An 18,173-nucleotide genomic window follows, 5' to 3' on the forward strand; every position below is an offset into this window, starting at 1 on the left:
CTGTTCTGCTCTCTAATCCTCATTGTGGATTACCCCTGTGCCTGACCCTCTTTTTCTGCTATTACTGAAATATGCTCAGACCCCCTTCACCTATTAAAGAGTTTCACTGCTAGTTGCCGAGGAGAAGCAAAGCTGAAGCCAAGGGGAAGGAGAAAGGGGAGGGCACTTTAAAGATGGATGAGACTTCCCATGAGGTCTGGGCATCTGGGGTCCACCCTGGCATGTGGCTGAGCTCTCTTCCTTGACTCCCTTCTTGGATGGTCCCAAAGAACCTCGTATTCTCATTTTCTCCATCCTTTAACTCTGGTTTTAGAACCTAGCCATCTTCTCTATTCCTATCAATTTGGGAGTATGGTTCTCAGGAAAGCTTTGGTGAACAAGGAGTTTCTACAGTCAGGAGGGGCTGCCCTTTCAATCCTCCCCTCCCCAGTTCCTCCCTGTACCACTGACACTGCCCATTCTGAAATTGCAGCCCCTGCCACTTGCCAAAGCGACCGAGGTCTTCTCTGACAGCAGCTTCATATAGAGAAGAGAGGAGTGTTCATTATTTCAACCAACAACTGAAGGTCATACAGGCCAGGCTAAATGTAAACACCCTTTAGTAGGCAATGAGGAGCCACAAGCAATTTTCAAGCAGGGACTGGCAATTAGAAAGTACCTCACATTATGCACAGGTACTCAATTATGGAAACATTTAGATAAATGTATAACTGAGTGAGTGAATGATCATAACTATGTATTAACTTCAGCAAATGTATGAGAGGTTAAGGGGATTTTTAAAAGCCCCTCTAAGCCCCGGGCTTAAGCCATATGCTAAAGTAGGTGAAGTTAATCTCTACTTTCATCCTATAGGACTCTGTCATCTGACTGGTACAACTGCATCCCCCAACTTTCTAGGCTGTGTTCCATGATGACAACTTACTCTCCAGGGTCATTACTCAGCACCAAATATATTTACCTGCTGCCTGTTTAAGGTATTATACTCCCAAAATAGGGACAAAAAAGGTAGCTCTCAAGGTACCTGTCTCAAAGGTATTTGTCACAGTAACAGGTTTATGGGGGAAATGATCTATAAAATAAGAGCAACCATCTGCTATCATCTGAGAACGAGCAATGTCAAAGTTTGTCCCAAATCTATTAGATAAAGAAGCATCTCTACTTCACTAATAGTAGAGATGGTCCAAATTTCAGTAGGTCCGAACAAATATGTTTGATTCAGAGGTTTGTGAGTCCAGAGACCTTCTGAATAGTGACAACTATCTCCGTTAAAGAAGGCTGAGTGAAGACAACTTCCTGAGAAAAACAAACAGCAGCTTGGATAAGAGGGTCCAGCCCCGGTGGATCCAGGGTAATTCAAAGCAGGGACAGAGTCGGTGACTGATTTAGAGGGAGATAAGGAAAGAATGTTGTAGATAAGAAAATAGAGGAGAGAAAGAGGCTGATATTCCTTGGTTTACATAGAAAGACAATAAAACCCCCAGACAAGGAGTTTACCCTGTTCACAGAGGCCACAGGTGCCCTCCTGGTCTCCCGAGGGAGTGAAGACGCAGAACGTCTTCCCGTTCAGGTCTTAGAAACCCGGGCAGATAAGTGATCGCAGGGAGCCTCTATGTTCCAAGGGATCAGCCTGAAAAAGAGAGGGAGAGGGAGAGAGAGAATGACTGACACGGGGAGACCAAGCTGCTTCGGTGAGCGAGGCCCCAGAGCTTTATTTTCAAAAAGGACTTTTATACCTTTCCCACAAATGATGTTGTGTACATTATCTTCTGGCCTTGGAGGCCTGTGAAACATTTTAAGACTCTCTTTTGATAAAGGCTGCTCAACCAGAAAACTTATTTTCCCTTGAAGTGTTTTTTCTTTATATTTCTAATCTATGTCAGCCTCAGAAAGTATCAAACAAAGTTACATTTCTCACTGAGCAAAGGTGCAGTAAGTTACAACGAAGAAAGAACCAATTAGCTCAAAAGTCTGATGTGGTTAGTTTCAAGGCTACTAGTTTGTTTTCTTACACTCCAACTATGTTAACTAACGCACTCCCAGGTGCACAGTGGATAAGAGATATGGGAACTTAGCAACAAGCATTGGCCCAATAATGAAATAATACACCAGCACTACTCTAATAACTTTTAACTCTTTGAAAGGCTTTATGTTTTAGGCTTCCCGTGGCTCTCACAGTTGGGGGCCTGTAAACAATCACATGCATAGTTGTAAAAGTCTGGGTAAGGCAAGTTAGAGAGCCATCAGAGGGGTTTGAGCTGAAACACTCTTTTTATACGCAGGAGACTGTTAACTGGAGCTCTAAGTTAACTTTTTCCAGAGAAAGGTGGTCAGGGATAGCCCCCCTGTAATGTCAGAAGAATAGGTGGAAAGCATAATGCAATAAGGCAGGCAGACTCTGGTTTTGGGGGTAGATGCTCGAGAAAGCCCAGAGGGGGTTTCCTCAAGGCCTGATCTCGCCTTTGCGTTTTGTCAGGCCCCTTTCCTCATGACCTTTGCCACAGGCGGGATTCCCCACGCTAGCTCCCAGCACTTGGACAAGTTCTGGGGCAGATGACTCCAGGCACAATTAAAATACAATTAAAATAATGTCATTGGCAGCTACTATCACTCCCACTTAGAGCCCAACATCTATCAACTATCACCCAGCTACATTTATTTTCTTGAATTTTATCCCTCTTCTAGCCCCCTAAACTGTGAACTCTGAGAGCAGCAATAGCGGGAAGTTTTGTCTGATGCTTTAAAGTCCTAAACCATGTTCATTTCTCATCAAGAACTATCCTAACAAATGAACTTCATCTCTCATAGGAGTCATGACATCAGAAACATTAAGTACCATTATTGAAGATCACTTACATTGAGCACCTCATTTTCTCCTTCAGACGTAATGCTTTCTGGACAAGGAAAGAAAGGTTGAGCAGAGCTCCAAAGCTGGAGAAGGTAAGTGACCTATAATTCTGCTGCTTGGCCCGATTCCTCTAGAACAATGAGTCTGCAGAGCTTCATGCATGATCAGAAGGATGTAAGTGCTTTTGTTATTAAAAATAAAACAGTCCACCTACATCTTCCTTTGTGCTGACACCTGCTTGCAACCTCATACTTGGATGAGTGGCAAGTCATTTGAAAAGCTGAGCCTGCTGACTTTTACTCTGAGATAAGAGTCCTACATACAGCCAGGACTTGCTGATCAGGGAGCATGCAGGAACACTGCCTTTCCTAGGGATGGGAAGAAGAGATATCACAGACCCAACCCTCTCATTTTACAGATGGAGACCTGAGGCCCAGAGAGTACAGATGACATGTCCAAGGTCCCAAAGCAAGCCAGTGGAAGAGCCAAGATGACATCATAGTCTCTCAACTCACCGTTCAATGCTCTTTCGAATGCAGTAGCTATGGCTAGAGGTTCATTTTGCTCTTTGGAGAATGAGAAGTGAAAACAGGTAGGGAGCAGAATATTAGGTGTTTTGTTTCTCTGCAGACTTCAGTAACCTCTGTTATCCTGGCCTCCACTGTCCTGGCTGTGATTGCCTTCTACGGTAGCCTTCTATGCAAAGTTGGGTCCTAAGCGATTACTTTTTACTTGGCTCAGAGTTCATACCAGGGGTGGAGCAGTCCCCTTGCACATGGCTCAGGATCTCTCGGTCTGTAAACAGGCGGAAGGCAATCTGCTCACACTCCTGCTTGGTCCCACATTCAAACAAACACCCAAACAAGCCCTCATTCTCCAGAGCAGCCAAATCAGAGTACCCACAGGGCCCGCAGTGCAAGATCCAGGGGCGGGACCAGCAGGCAGCCTCCAAGGGGCTCTGGTTGAGGTAGATGCCTAGGTCGACCCTCCGTTTCTTATTGGTTGGGTGTGAGTACAAGAGCCATGATTCTGACAGGGTTCCAGCTTCCGGCTCTGGCCTCACTGAGCTGCACAGCAGAGAACTCTGCTGAATGGCAGGTGCATCTTTGCCAGCAAGATCCTGGCATCCACCTGGGATCTCCAGGGGCCGGAAACTCACCACACTGCCTTGGCAGCCATGAGGGGGCTCACAGAGCTGATGGCTCAGGACTGGTTTCTGAAAGCATTCACCATGGTCAGTGCTGAGCGCCTCTGCCCGGCACCTGTTTGGTGTCCGGGCACTGCAATACAGCACGGGGTGGCCAGCCTTCCCAATCACCTCTGCCACCTCACATTCCACTGTCACCATGGGCTTGATAAGCCTGCCATGGTGCCATGTGGCTCCTAGGTCATCGCTATAGATCATCAGGGAATGAGCCCTAGCTTTATATGGCAGCCGAAAGCAAAAGAACCAGAATGGGATGTAGTAGGCGTACGCAGGGATGATGAGCCTCCCCGACTGCAGCTGGATGCCATGACCTGGCCCCACAGCAAAAGTGGCCCAGTGCGTCACCTCTGGGCCAATGACCTCCTCAGTCAGGTCCCTCACATCGCTCCATGAATAGCCAGCATCCTGGCTGCATATGAAGCAGAGGCGTGCAGCATTCCTGCCTGACATAATCTGTTGACGCTCGGTGACATGGCCTCGCACACAGATGAAGAAAAGGTACACATAGCCACTCTTCCGCTCCCACACAGGACAGGGGTTCATGGTCCGGTGTCCAGGTAATGTGGCTTCCATCAGGGACTTCAGGGGTTCCCACTAGATGAGGGGAAGGGAGAAAGCAGGAGTGAAAGACTCATAGGAAGACATGAGGCTCATTAAAAGCATTAGTGCTTCTCAGTTCAGTTCAGTTCAGTCACTCAGTCATATCCAACTCTTTGCAATCCCATGGACTGTAGCATGCCAGGCTTCCCTGTCCATTACCAACTCACAGACCTTGCTCAAACTCATCTATTGAGTCAGTGATGCCATCCAACCATCCCATCCTCTGTTGCCCCCTCCTCCTGTCTTCCAAAATCTTTCCCAGCATCAGGGTCTTCTCCAGTGAGTCAGATCTTCATATCAGGTGGCCAAAGTTTTGAGTTTCAGCTTCAGCTTCCAATGAATATTCAGGACTGATTTCCTTTAGAATTGACTAGTCTGATCTCCTTGCAGTCCAAGAGACTCTCAAGAGTCTTCTCTAACACCACAGTTCAAAAGCATCAATTCTTCACTGCTCAGCCTTCTTTATAGTCCAGCTCTCACATCCATACAGTGACTACGAGAAAAACCATAACTGACAAGATGAACTTTCGTTGGCAAAGTAATGTCTCTGCTTTTTAATAGGCTGTCTTGGTTTGTCATAGCTTTTCTTCTATGCTCCTCTATGCAAGGAGCAAACATCTCTTAATTTCAATGCTTCAGTCACCATCTGTAGTGATTCCAAAAAAAATAAAGTCTGTCACTGTTTCCATTGTTTCCCATCTATTTGCCATGAAGTGATGGGAGGACAAGATGCCATGATCTTAGTTTTAGAATGCTGAGCTTGAAGCCAGCTTTTTTCACTCTCCTCTCATTTTCATCAAGAGGCTCTTTAGGTCCTCTTCACTTTCTGCCATAAGGGTGGTATCATCTGCATATCTGAAACTGATATTTCTCCCGGCAATCCTGATTCCAGCTTGTGCTTCACCCAGCCTGGCACTTCACATGATGTACTCTGCATATAAGTTAAGTGAGCAGGGCGACAATATACACCCGTGATGTATTCCTTTACCAATCTGAAACCAGTCCTTCCATGTCCGGTTCTAACTGTTGCTTCTTGACCCTCAGGAGGCAGGTAAGGTGGTCTGGTATTCCCATCTCTTGAAGAATTTTCCACAGCCTGCTGTGATGTACACAAAGGCTTTGGTGTAATCAATAAAGCAGAAGTAGATGTTTTTCTGGCATTCTCTTGATTTTCTGACCATCCAACGGATGTTGGCAATTTGATCTCTGGTTCCTCTGCCTTTTCTAGATCCAGCTTGAACATCTGGAAGTTCATGGTTCATGTATCGTTGATGCCTGGCTTGGAGAATTTTGAGCATTACTTTGCTAGAGTATGAGATGAGTGCAATTTGCGGTAGTTTGAACATTCCTTTCTTTGAGATTGGAATGAAAACTGACCATTTCCAGTCCTGTGGCCACTGCTGAGTTTTCCAAGTTTTCTGACATATTGAGTGCAGCACTTTCACAGCATCATCTTTTAGGATTTGAAATACCTCAGCTGGAATTCTATCACCTCCATTAGCTTTGTAGTGATGCTTCGTAAGGCCCACTTGACTTCGCATTCCAAGTTGTCTAGCTCTAGGTGAGTTATCACACCATCATGGTTATCTGGGTCATGAAGATCTTTTTTTGTATAGTTCTTCTGTGTATTCTTGCCACCTCTTCTTAACATCTTCTGCTTCTGTTAGGTCCATACTATCTCTGTCCTTTATTGTGCCCATCTTTGCATGAAATGTTCCCTTGGTATCTCGAATTTTCTTGAAGAGATCTGTAGTCTTTCCCATTCTATTGTTTTCCTCTATTTCTTTGCACTGATCACTGAGGAAGGCTTTCTTCTCTCTCCTTATTATTGTTTGGAACTCTGCATTCAATGGGTATATCTTTCCTTTTCTCCTTTGTCTCTCGTTTCTCCTTTCTAAGCTATTTGTAAGGCCTCCTCAGATAACCATTTTGCGTTTTTGCATTTCTTTTTCTTGGGGATGGTCTTGATCACTGCCTCCTTTACGATGTCACAAACTCCGTCCATAGTTCTTCAAGCACTTTATTACATTTAATCCCTTGAATCTATTTGTCACTTCCACTGTATAATCACAAGGGATTTGATTTAGGTCATACCTTAATGATCTAGTGATTTTCCCTACTTTCTTTAAGTCTAAATTTGGCAATAAGGAGTTCATGATCTGTGCCACAGTCAGTCCCATTCTTGTTTTTGCTGACTGTATAGAGCTTATCCATCTTTGGCTGCAAAGAATATAATCAATCTGATTTCAGTATTGACCATCTGGTGATGTCCATGTGTAGAGTCATCTCTTATGTTGTTGGATAAGGGTGTTTGCTATGACCAGTGCGTTCTCTTGGCAAAACTCTGTTAGCCTTTGCCCTGCTTCATTTTGTACTCCAAGGCCAAACTTGCCTGTTACTCCAGGTATCTCTTGATTGTATCTCTGCTTTTGCATTCCAGTCCCCTATGATGGAGAGGGCATCTTTTTTGGGTGTTAGTTCTAGAAGGTCTTGTAGGTCTTCATAGAACCATTCAACTTCACCTTCTTCAGCATTAGTGGTGAGGCCACAGGCTTGGATTATTGTGATATTGAATGGTTTGCCTTGGAAACAAACAGAGATCATTCTGTCATTTTTGAGACTGCACCCAAGTAATGCATTTCGGACTCTTTTGTGACTCTGAGGGCTACTCCATTACTTCGAAGGGATTCTTGCCCACAGTAGTAGATATAATGGTCATCTGAGTTAAATTTGCCCATTCCAGTCCATTTTAGTTTGCTGATTTCTAAAATGTCAATGTTCATTCTTGTTATCTCCTATTTGACCACTTCCAATTTACCTTGATTAATGGGCCTAACATTCCAGGTTCCTATGCAATACTGTTCTTTACAGCATTGGACTTTATTTCCATCACCAGTCACATCCACAATTGGGCATTGCTTTCGCTTTGGCTCAGCTTCTTCATTCTTTCTGGAGTTATTTCTCCACTCTTCTCCAATAGCATATTGGGCACCTGCTGACCTGGGGAGTTCATCTTTCAGTGTCATATCTTTCTGCCTTTTCATACTGTTCATAGGGTTCTCAAGGCAAGAATACTGAAGTGGTTTGCCATTTCCTTCTCCAGTGGACCACGTTTTGTCAGAACTCTCCACCATGACCCATTTTGGGTGGCCCTCCATGGCATGGCTCATAGTTTCATTGAATTAGACAAGGCTGTGATCAGTTTGATTAGTTTTCTGTGACTACAGTTTTCATTCTGTCTGCCCTCTGATGTATAAGGATTGTCTGTTTAGTCAAAGCTATGGTTTTTCCAATAGTCATATATGGATGTCAGAGTTGGACCATAAAGAAGGCTGAGCACCAAGGAATTGATGCTTTTGAATTGTGGTATTGGAGAAGACACTTGAGAGTCCCTTGGGTAGCAAGGAGATCAAACCAGTCAATCTTAAAGGAAATAAACCCTAAATATTCATTGGAAGGACTGATGCTGAAGCTCCAGTACTTTGCCCACCTGATGCGAACAGCCAACTCACTGGAAAAGACCCTGATGCTGACAAAGACTGAAGGCTGGAGGAGAATGGGGTGACAGAGGATGAGATGAATGGATGGCATCATCAACTCAATGGACATGAGTTTAAGCAAACTCTAGGAGACAGTGAAGGACAGAGAAGCCTGGCATTTAGCAGTCCATGGGGTCACAAAGAGTTGTACACGACTGAGTGACTGAATAACAACAACAACCACATAACTCAGCAATTCAACTTTTAGGTCTGTACAAAAAATAATTGAAAGAACAGTTCTGAAGAGACATTTACATGCACCTCCTTGTTCCACAGCAGCATTATTCACAATAACCAAAAGGTGGGAGCAACTCAAATGTCCACCAGCTGATGAGTGGATAAGATAAAAGGGATGAATGGCTAAAAAAACTGGATAAATGAAATAATAGATTAACATACAACAGATTATTACTCAGCCTTTAAAAAGAAATCCTGACATATTCTACAACATGGATGAACCTTGAGGATATTATTCTGTGAAATAAGCCAATCACAGAAAGACAAAATATTGCATGATTCCACTTACATGAAACATCTAAAGTAAACAAACTCAGAAACAAAGTACAGTATTAATCTCTAGGGGATTGAGGAAGGGAAATTATTTGTTGTTCAGTGAGTATAAAGTTACAGTTATGCACTAATGAATACATTCTAGAGACCTTTTACACAACAATGTAATACAGTTAACAATACTGCAATGTATACTTAAAATGGTTAGGATGGAGGGATTTCCCTGGTGGTCCTGTGGCCAAGACTCCTAGCTTCCAATGCAGGGGTCCTGATCCCTGGTCAGGGAACTAGATCCCATGTGCCACAACTAGTAGTTTGCATGTTGCAACTAAAGATGCCACCTGCCACAACCAAGACTCTGTATGGCCAAGTAAAAAATGATTATGATGGAAAATATTACATTAGGTGCATATTACCATAATTAAAAATGTTTTTAAAAGAACAAAAAAATCCGAAAAGGTCTTGAAGGTTTTAGCTGACCATCTATTTAACATTTAAGCAGCTATCAAAAAATAAATGCTACTTCACTGTAGACTGCATTAAAAGGATACCAGATGGGATAGCCACCTCACTGCTGAGCTGGTCAATCTATCCTTGGGGTCATAAGTTCAGTTATGAGTACCATACTTTGCAAAAAGACAGTGATCTTCCATGCCAGGTCCCAAGGACTGTAATCACAGTTTTCAAAGGACCAGAAATCAAATCAAGACTGTGGCCTATGGAGCTGCTAAAAGATAAAAGACCTGGAGGGTGTGGATACTGCTTTCAGATACATCAAAGAGCAGTTCTCCACACTAGGGACTTTATAATGTACAGATGGACTTCCCCATAAGGCATAACATAACAAGAACAACAGGTAATTACAGATAAGTACAGAGGATTTCATTTCAAAAAATAAGTTAACAGTTGCCACAGAATTAAGTTTCTCATTTGAGGAGTTGTATATGTAGATCCTTAATAGAAGATGACTAATGTTGAGTTCCTACTATGGAACTGCTACTATTAATTATATTTCACAGACAATGAAACAGAAGAGTCAAATATTCACAGTCACAGTCAATAAATGATAGCTCTTGCCTGACTCCAAAGCCATGCTCTTAACCACTAAGCTATGAGTAGCAACCAATGGAATACAGAAGATTTCTATATTGGGAAAGAAGCTGGGCTGATAATTCTTCCAATTTTAAGATTCTACAATTAAGTAAACAAGAGAATGAATGTGAATAAAATAAAGTGAAGAGAGAAAGAGTTAAAGTGGACACATTTGTGACTGGATGTGACTACTGGATAGTGAGGTTATGTAACAGGTATGGTCTGATAAAAAAAACTTAACTGCCCAACTGTCTGTGGCAAAAAACAGAGCAACATAACCATAGGTACTGCCTGTCCAGGAGGAAACAAAAGAGCTAGAATCCAAGTTGGGCTGAAGGACACCAGTGATATAAGCAGAGGTTCAACCTTGGGAGGTCATAAGACAGACACATGATAAGGTGTAAGAGCAGGGAATGGAAATTCCCTAAAGTAAAAAACTTCCCCAAGGGGAAATGTGAGTAAGGCATCAAAAGCAGCCAGGGCTTGCTTGTAAGGCCCACCTTCAGCAGAACAGCATTTGCACTGTAACAGCAAAGCATCCCTAAGGACATGATGTTTTAAAGGTGAGATTTCTGAGAGTAGAAAAAGCAGGGCAGGTTAAGCAGATTAAAATAACTCATAAAAAATGTATGTATGTATGATTATGTGTGTATTTATTCAAATTCACTGTCTCACTTGATCCTCACTTCAGCCATCTCTGAGATAAAAGTCAACAATAACAAAAATGGGTTCTACACTAACCCTGTAGTTCACAGCCCCAAGGGCAGTAACTATTCTCTCCCCCGTTAAAAACACAGTATAAATGTGCTACCTAGGGACAAGGGCACCAATCCCAGTTCTCCATTTATTAAGTATGTGCCTAAGGCAAGTCACTTTACTTCTTATAAAATGGGGATAATAATATGTACCTCACATAAAGCATGGAGGAAGACAAGCAGAGGGAAGAGGGGGGAGAATATGGATGTTGTTTTCCTCCCCTGTGTCTTTCGCTGAACAAGCTACCTGCCTGTTGGAGCACCAGGATCCCTCATCAGCAAAACTGGACTAACAATGCTTACTGCTTTCAGTGACTTATGAGAATAAAAGAGAATGTGAATGAAAAGCACACCACATGTTGGTTGAACTGCATACACAAATCATGGAGGCCTCTATTCAGAGACTGGGTTTGAAGCTTGCTTTTACTGCTTTTTTATAGTTGTTTGACCCTGAGCAAATAGCAATCACTCTGAGCCTCAGTATCCTCATCTGTAAAATGTGACTGACAACAGTTCCTGTGTCACAGAGTGTCTGTGAATTTCAATGTGCCCCTAGTAAACAGTAATTATTCAATAAGGGAAAGCACAGCTTTTACTGCTTCTTTTCCCCATCCTCAGCTCAGACTTCCCTGGTGGCTCACATGGTAAAGCGTCTAGCTACAATGTGAGAGACCTGGGTTCAATCCCTGGGTTAAGAAGATCCCCCAGAGAAGGAAGTGGCAACCCACTCCAGTACTCTTGCCTTGAAAATCCCATGGACAGAGGAGCTTGGGGCAGGCTACTATCCATGGGGTCGCAAAGAGTCAGGCATGACTGAGCGACTTCACTTTTACTTTCTTTCACTTTCAGCTCAGACACAAGGCTTTTCCTGCACCGATAAAAAAGGCACAGACTCTGACATGCTCTGAACAATGCAGGAAATGAGACCCAGGCTCAGATCTGGGATAAGGAGTCACCTGTACTGATTGCCCAGTCCTCAACCCTCGCCTCAGCACCAGGTGGAGAGCATCCTCATCCTTGCTCGAGGAGCGCTTCTCTGCAAAGGCCAGGAAGATGTGGGCAGGGGGCACGTAGATCAGGGCTGGGATCCGGTAGGTGACCCCTCGCTTGTCCTCCTGCTGGAACAGAGTGCTGCTGAAGGAGCACGATGTCACTTCTTCCATGACCTCTGCAAGGACAGGAGGGAGCTCAGTGTGTGTCCACATCCAAAGGCTCGCTCACACACAAGTTCTGCTCTATCATTTCACTTCTGGAGGTCACTGGGGGGCAAAGATGTACTTAAACATTTATTTTTTTTATACAAAAGTAACATCGTGATCTCAATAGCCCAAAGCAAGTAATATGCATTCTCATATAACAAGTCTATATTCCAGGCTCTGTGGGAATCCTGTGTAGCCTGCGTCAAGTGTCTCTCCAGAGAGATTCTGTATGTACTTCTGCCAAGTATTCAGAGGTATTACCAGCCCAGGTGGTTCCAATAGTCAATTTCCTGGCTTGGAGTTTTTAGGCAATTCAGGCAATTATAAATATAAACCCAAATCCATATGAGAGAATGCCTCTGGTTCAGAATTCTCCGGGCAAACTTTTCCCTACTCTTGGAGCCTAGAATAAGAAGCAATCTTCTTTGTCATCTCTGTCAGTAGTTAAGATTTCTTTTTCCTACTCCACTTGATCAGAGGATATAGATTTTCAAGGTATCTGGCTTCATGCAAGGATGTCAGTTCCAACCAGAGTCTAACACAGGTGGGCCTATAGTTTCATTCACTGTAATAGCACGTATATTAAAGCCCAAGCTTTGAGGTAAGCAAGACCAGCAAACATCTAGGGCAGCTGAGGTCACGTAAAGGGGCTAACTTCTCCAGTTTTCAGTTTACTCTTGGTTTTTAGGCCCCTAGGGATTTCTCTTACTTTCTTGGAAATTCAACTATAAAAGGCTTTGTTATACTTATCCATCATTTTACAGGTTAGCTGGCTTGCTATAATGCTGAAAATGGAAATCTCTAGGTACATTTCTCAGGTATTCAACTTCTCAGAGGCCCAAAAAGGGAAGCCAGACAGATAGAATCAAGCTTAGAATTATTATTTTTTCTCTCACCATTTGTTGTCCAAGCCTTGTCTTCCAAATCATTTGTAAAAATAATCAGGCTGTAAGAATGAGACCCACAAGGCCTTCTTCATTTATTTAATAAATATTTCTGAGTGCCCACTGGAAGTCAGGCTATAAGGTAAGTGCTGAGGAGACAGAAAGGGATCAGAGGTCCCTGCCCACATCCAGGTGAGGGCAGACATATATACATTGACAATTACAATATCATGTAGTAATTGCTACTTTAAGAGGTCAACATGAGAGCATGCAGGAAAACAGAAAAAAAGCAACTGTTCAGATCAAGGCAGCAGTGGAGTTTTGAAAAGCTAATAAGTCAAGTGATCCCGTTTCATATCCTTATGCTCTGGGCCTGGGGCTTTCAGATAGGCACACACCTTACTTCCTCACCTTCTTCAGCTCTACTCAGACATCATCCAATCAGTGAGGCCTTCCCTGACAACTCCCCTGTCCCTCTCTATCCCCCTTCCCTGCTCTGTTCTCCATGCCACCTATCATCACCCATACGTTACACTTATTTAATATGCTTTACAGAATAGAAGTTCCATAAAGGGCATGTACGTGTCTGTTTTACTCACTGCTATGCTTCTACACCTAAAACTCTGCCTGGCAATTCATAGGCTTGACAAATATTCATTGAATGTTTGAATGAATGGGTGAGTTGGATCTTAAAGGCTGAACAGTGGGTTAGCCAACTGAAGGGTACAAAGGAGAAGAGGGGAGGGAGTGGATATGAAAAGCCTAGAGATCACAGAAGCACACTGTGAGCTGTGAGGACTCAGAGTAATCTAGTATGACTACAGTGGAGTGCAAAAGCTGTGAATGAAGATGGCATTGAAGGGGTTGGGGGAGGGCAAATCCTGGGAGGCTTCCATACCTTATTAAGCTGTTTATCCCATGGGTAGGGAGCCACTCAACAGGTTTTGGCAGATGAATGCCAAGATCAAGTACATATTTCAGACCACTCTCTAAGGTAGCCTTCTGGACAATGAACTTTGGGCTACAGGTTCCTAGTGTCAGTCAAGACAAGTTTGTCATTCACAGCATATGAGTGATTTATTTAGCATGTGAATTCACTCAGCAGGTGAATAACTCAGTTCACTGATTTCTAACCTCAAGCGAGAAGAATCACAGCTCACTATCCAAAAGGATGGGGAGGTGGCCTCCTAAGTCCAGAAGAAAAACCTCCCCTCACTCCAATTCTGGATTCTCAACTGTCTTCCTCACACCATATTTGAGCACACGTCTCTTTTAATTCGGGCTCTCCTGCCAGAGGGTCAGGCTGTGTAATGGTTTAGAAAATAAGATTTGGGCCAAGCCAGGACTACATGAACTTGGGCATGTAATTTAACTGCTGGACCCTCGTTTATAAAATTCCGTAGAATGGCTGAAAGAACTGAGGTAAAAAGTGTAAATAGCTGTTACAGGGCCCATGACACAGTATGAGCTCAATATATGACAGCTGTTATTTTTGGACTGTCAATCACTACATATTCTAGCATTACTCCTTGAAGCCTGTGGAGGAGGAGGATGAAGACAACAACCACAATTACAACCACCCTTCTTTAAAGTGTTTAGACCCCTCTGCCCCTCTGGGAGAGGTCATATTTTAAATTCTTATAAGGATATGAGTTAATATCAACACTATTAATCATCAGCCAACACAAGATTATTGGTCAACATCAAAACAGAATGTTTCTGGGTCGTAAGAATAAAGCACAGAACAATCATAGGAATGGGCAGGGAGGACCAGGAAAAAAGAAAGGGACAGGGAGTTGACAGAACATGTAAGGAGAAGCACAAGTTCTTACTGTGTGACCTTGCACTAGTCACTTAATCCAGGTCTTGGATTCCTTGCTTATAAAATGTGGATGACAATAATACTTACCTAAGATGACTGAATGAAGAACCACTCAAACATGCTTCATAAACTTTAAGGCATCATGTAAGCAAAAGTATAAATTCAGAAGTCTTCACAATTTCTTTTATGGTTTTGCTATCACTGTAACAATTAGTTAGTTAACGATTTACTAACTATGCTGAGCATGTTGATGGCAATGGTAACACACGTGGTGGCTGTGGCATCAATAACCCAAACTATTTCACACAAACCATGTGCCAGGAGTTAGGGACAGAGGAAAATCAGATATAGTTCTTTTGCTTTTGAACTGTGCTTTGAACTGTGTATTGCAGAAGACTCTTGAGAGTCCCTTGGACTGCAAGGAGATCCAACCAGTCAATCCTAAAGGACATCAGTCCTGAATATTCATTGGAAGGACTAATGCTGAAGCTGAAATTCCAATACTTTGGCCACCGGATGCGAAGAACTGACTCATTGGAAAAGAACCTGATGCTGGGAAAGATTGAAGGCAGGAGGAGAAGAGGACAACAGAGGATGAGATGGTTGGATGGCGTCACTGACTTGATGGACATGAGTTTGACCAAACTCCAGGGGTTGGTGATGGACAGGAAAGCCTTGCCTGCTGCAGTCCATGGGGTCGCAAAGAGTGGGACACAACTGAACTGACTCGAGTTGTTCATTTCAGCAGAGAACTCAACATTATTAACTATTGCTCCATATAATCACCTTTCAATCAAGATTTCGCTGCTCTCTTATTGGGAAGTATAGTGTAACATGGATTTTAAGACTAACTTGACTTTGACACTTACTAGCAAATCCAATTTACCACTGAGCCTCAGTTTCCTCACTTGCAAGGGAGATAATGCCACCTATTTCTCAAGCCTGAAGAACAATGTAATTCCACAGACTCCAATTGATCTAGTGCAGCAAGCAGCCTCCAGTGAACCCCAAGGAAGACCTCCCTATTTTATTCATGCCTAACAACTAATACTTAGGGAGCACTTATCATATGTTAGGTCTTTGAAGATCCTATGGTCCAAACTCCTCTCATGGTATACAATGGGATTCTCAGACCCACAGAGGGGGATAAACTCCTCTAAGGCCACTCAATGGGTCAGTAACAAAACCTGGACCAAGGCCCAGGACTCATGTAAGTTTTAGTTCTGGGCTATATGAAGCCTGTAGTCCCTCTCCAGTAAGAAGAGTTTTCCCAGTCTCAGTTCCCTTCCATCTCAAAACAAGTTAGGCTTCAGTCGAAGGAAAACAAAAACAGAGCTAGCCAAGAATACCTTCTGGCTGTGTCTGAGAGATTAGCCCACTGGGGTGTCTCTGACCCAATAGACTGGATTTCCTAAACCCAAAGAGTGCTGCCGAACCTGTCAGCACAGTCACTTCGCCTCATGTTTTGGGAGGCCCTCCAGTCTTCCAGCCACACTCACCTGCGCGGAACCCCGGCTCCTCCATTTCTCTCGGGCCGATTTGGGAGCTGGGTCAAGCACTCACGTCTCGGACACTGAAGCCCTGGGAAATGATCAAGCCCAGGGAGACAGGGGCAGGAGAGAAACTGCGGACACGGACACAAACCACGAAAAGTGAAGAAACACGGCGACAGAGACTTCGAGAGGCTGGCGGCGGGGCTGACACATTTGTGAAGCCGAGAAGAGCTGGTGGAAGTCCAGGAAGCTCGGAAGCTGCAACCCGCCGGCGGTTGAGAGGCAGTTGGCACCGGCAGTTGGGACCGGCAGTTCCCTGCGGCCTGGAGTCAGCCCCGCCCTCTCGGGGGCGGCGCAGCCGAGGCCCCGCCCCTCCCCGCCCAGTCCCTTAGCGGTCCAATCTGGTTCATTCCTCCTCTTTCTGGCCCCCAGTTCCGGCCCAGCGGTGGCTTGGAACTTGCCCCTCCCTCTCTCAGCACAGGACACCACCCGCTCCAGCTCAGGCCCAAGTTCAGTCTCCAACTGACGCAAAGCTTCCCGGCTGCGACCCTCACCCTTCCACTCCGCCCACCTCCGTCTTCAGGCCCTTTTCCCCACGCCCTCCCCTATTGGTTGCCGGTCTGTTGATAGACATCACCGCCTAAAACTTCCCTAGACAACTTGGGAGTCGAGCGAGAAAGTTCCGGATCTCAAAGGGGACCCCACTAAAACGTCCTGCGGTCCAAAGCATTGGGCAACCGACCCTTAGGAAAATATAAATTATATTTATATGTATGATATATATGTGTGTCTGTGTGTGCATGTACATATATTTTGAGTAACTGATAGTAGATTACAACCGCTGAACAAGTTAAAAGCCCATGTGTCCCTGTAGATGTGCGCAATTGAATAAACAGGGAAGAAAAGGACAGCCCTTCCTATAGTAAGATTCTAATTAATGAATGTAGACCATGCACAAACTGTTTGAACGCAGTATGGTTTATGCTAAATACCTGCTTTCCTTCTGAGAGTCTGGAATTTTGAAACATGCCAGGCAGAGTGCCCAGGTAACCTGCCCCAGTAAAAACTGTGAGTGCCGAGTTTCTAATGGTAGGTTCTCTAGACAGAGACTAGGCTCGCATGCTGCTTCTGTGATGCTGGGGAAAGCGTGCCTAGTGTGATCCTTCATGAGAGGGAGTGGGCATAAGAAAGCATATGCAAGGATTTTTTCAGACTCAGCTGGCAGTCTTCTCATGATCCGGTGTGTGTCCTTATTACGTTGCTGAAATCAATGTTAGCCCTGAGTACACCTCTACGCCTAGTCCTCTGAGTACTTCTGATGCTGAGCAGGGCCCTATGCAGCTTCTAGGCATGGAGGTCTTTTTGTCCCCTATTTCTTATAAATAAGACTCCAGCCTCCATGGCCTGAGTTCCAAACAGCAGCACTGTTATTAATTAAAGGTGGAACAGCCAGGAAACCATCTGAAGCAAGAATAAAGGGACCAAAGAGACTCATCAAGATTAGGAGATTGGACTACCTAAGACCCTGATAAAGAAAGCTGAATGCTGAAGAATTGATGCTCTTGAACTGTGGTGTTGGAGAAGACTCTTGAGAATCCCTTGAACTGCAAGGAGATCCAACCAGTCCATCCTAAAGGAGATCAGTCCTGAGTGTTCATTGGAAGGACTGATGTTGAAGCTGAAATTCCAATACTTTGGCCACCTGATGCGAAAAGCTAACTCATTGGAAAAGTCAATGATGCTGGGAAAGATTGAGGGCAGGAGGTGAAGGGGACGACAGAGGATGAGATGGTTGGATGGCATCACTGACTCAATGGAAATGGGTTTGGGCAGGCTCAAGGAGTTGATGATGGACAGAGAGGCCTGGCGTGCTGCGGTTCATGGGGTCACAGAGAGTCGGACACGACTGAGTGACTGAACTGAACTGAACTGAAGACCCTGAAAGTGAAAGTGTAGTCCCTCAGTTGTCACCACCTTTGCGAACATGTGGACAGTAGCCGGCCAGGCTCCCTCATCCATGGGACTTTCCAGGCAAGAATAGTGGAGTGGGTTGCCATTTCTTCCAGGGGATCTTCTGGACTCAGTGATCAAACTCAGGCCTCCTCCACTGGGGGCAGATTCTTTACCATCTGAGCCATCAGGGAATCCCACCTAAGACCCTGCACATACCCTAATCTTGTCAGCAATTCTACCCTTTTGAAACTTTGCAGAACAAAGAATACAAGAC

The 18,173-nt window shown here is 44.3% G+C and overlaps 1 protein-coding gene across 2 annotated transcripts; it reads right to left on the reverse strand.

Annotated features, from left to right (window-relative positions):
* NEU3 (neuraminidase 3) lies at positions 2,832–16,534 on the reverse strand. Of its 2 annotated transcripts, XM_005689977.3 has the most exons (3): positions 15,953–16,534; positions 11,505–11,716; positions 2,832–4,646 (listed from the first exon to the last, which is right to left on the reverse strand). In XM_005689977.3, the coding sequence occupies exons 1-3, from the start codon at positions 15,975–15,977 to the stop codon at positions 3,567–3,569; spliced, it is 1,317 nt and encodes a 438-aa protein (XP_005690034.2). In that variant the 5' UTR covers positions 15,978–16,534; the 3' UTR covers positions 2,832–3,566. The 2 variants fall into 2 exon arrangements, with proteins under 2 accessions (XP_005690034.2, XP_005690035.2); XM_005689978.3 differs by lacking the exon at positions 11,505–11,716.

Source organism: Capra hircus, chromosome 15 (assembly GCF_001704415.2).
Source record: "Capra hircus breed San Clemente chromosome 15, ASM170441v1, whole genome shotgun sequence".
NCBI classification, from domain to species: domain Eukaryota; kingdom Metazoa; phylum Chordata; class Mammalia; order Artiodactyla; family Bovidae; genus Capra; species Capra hircus.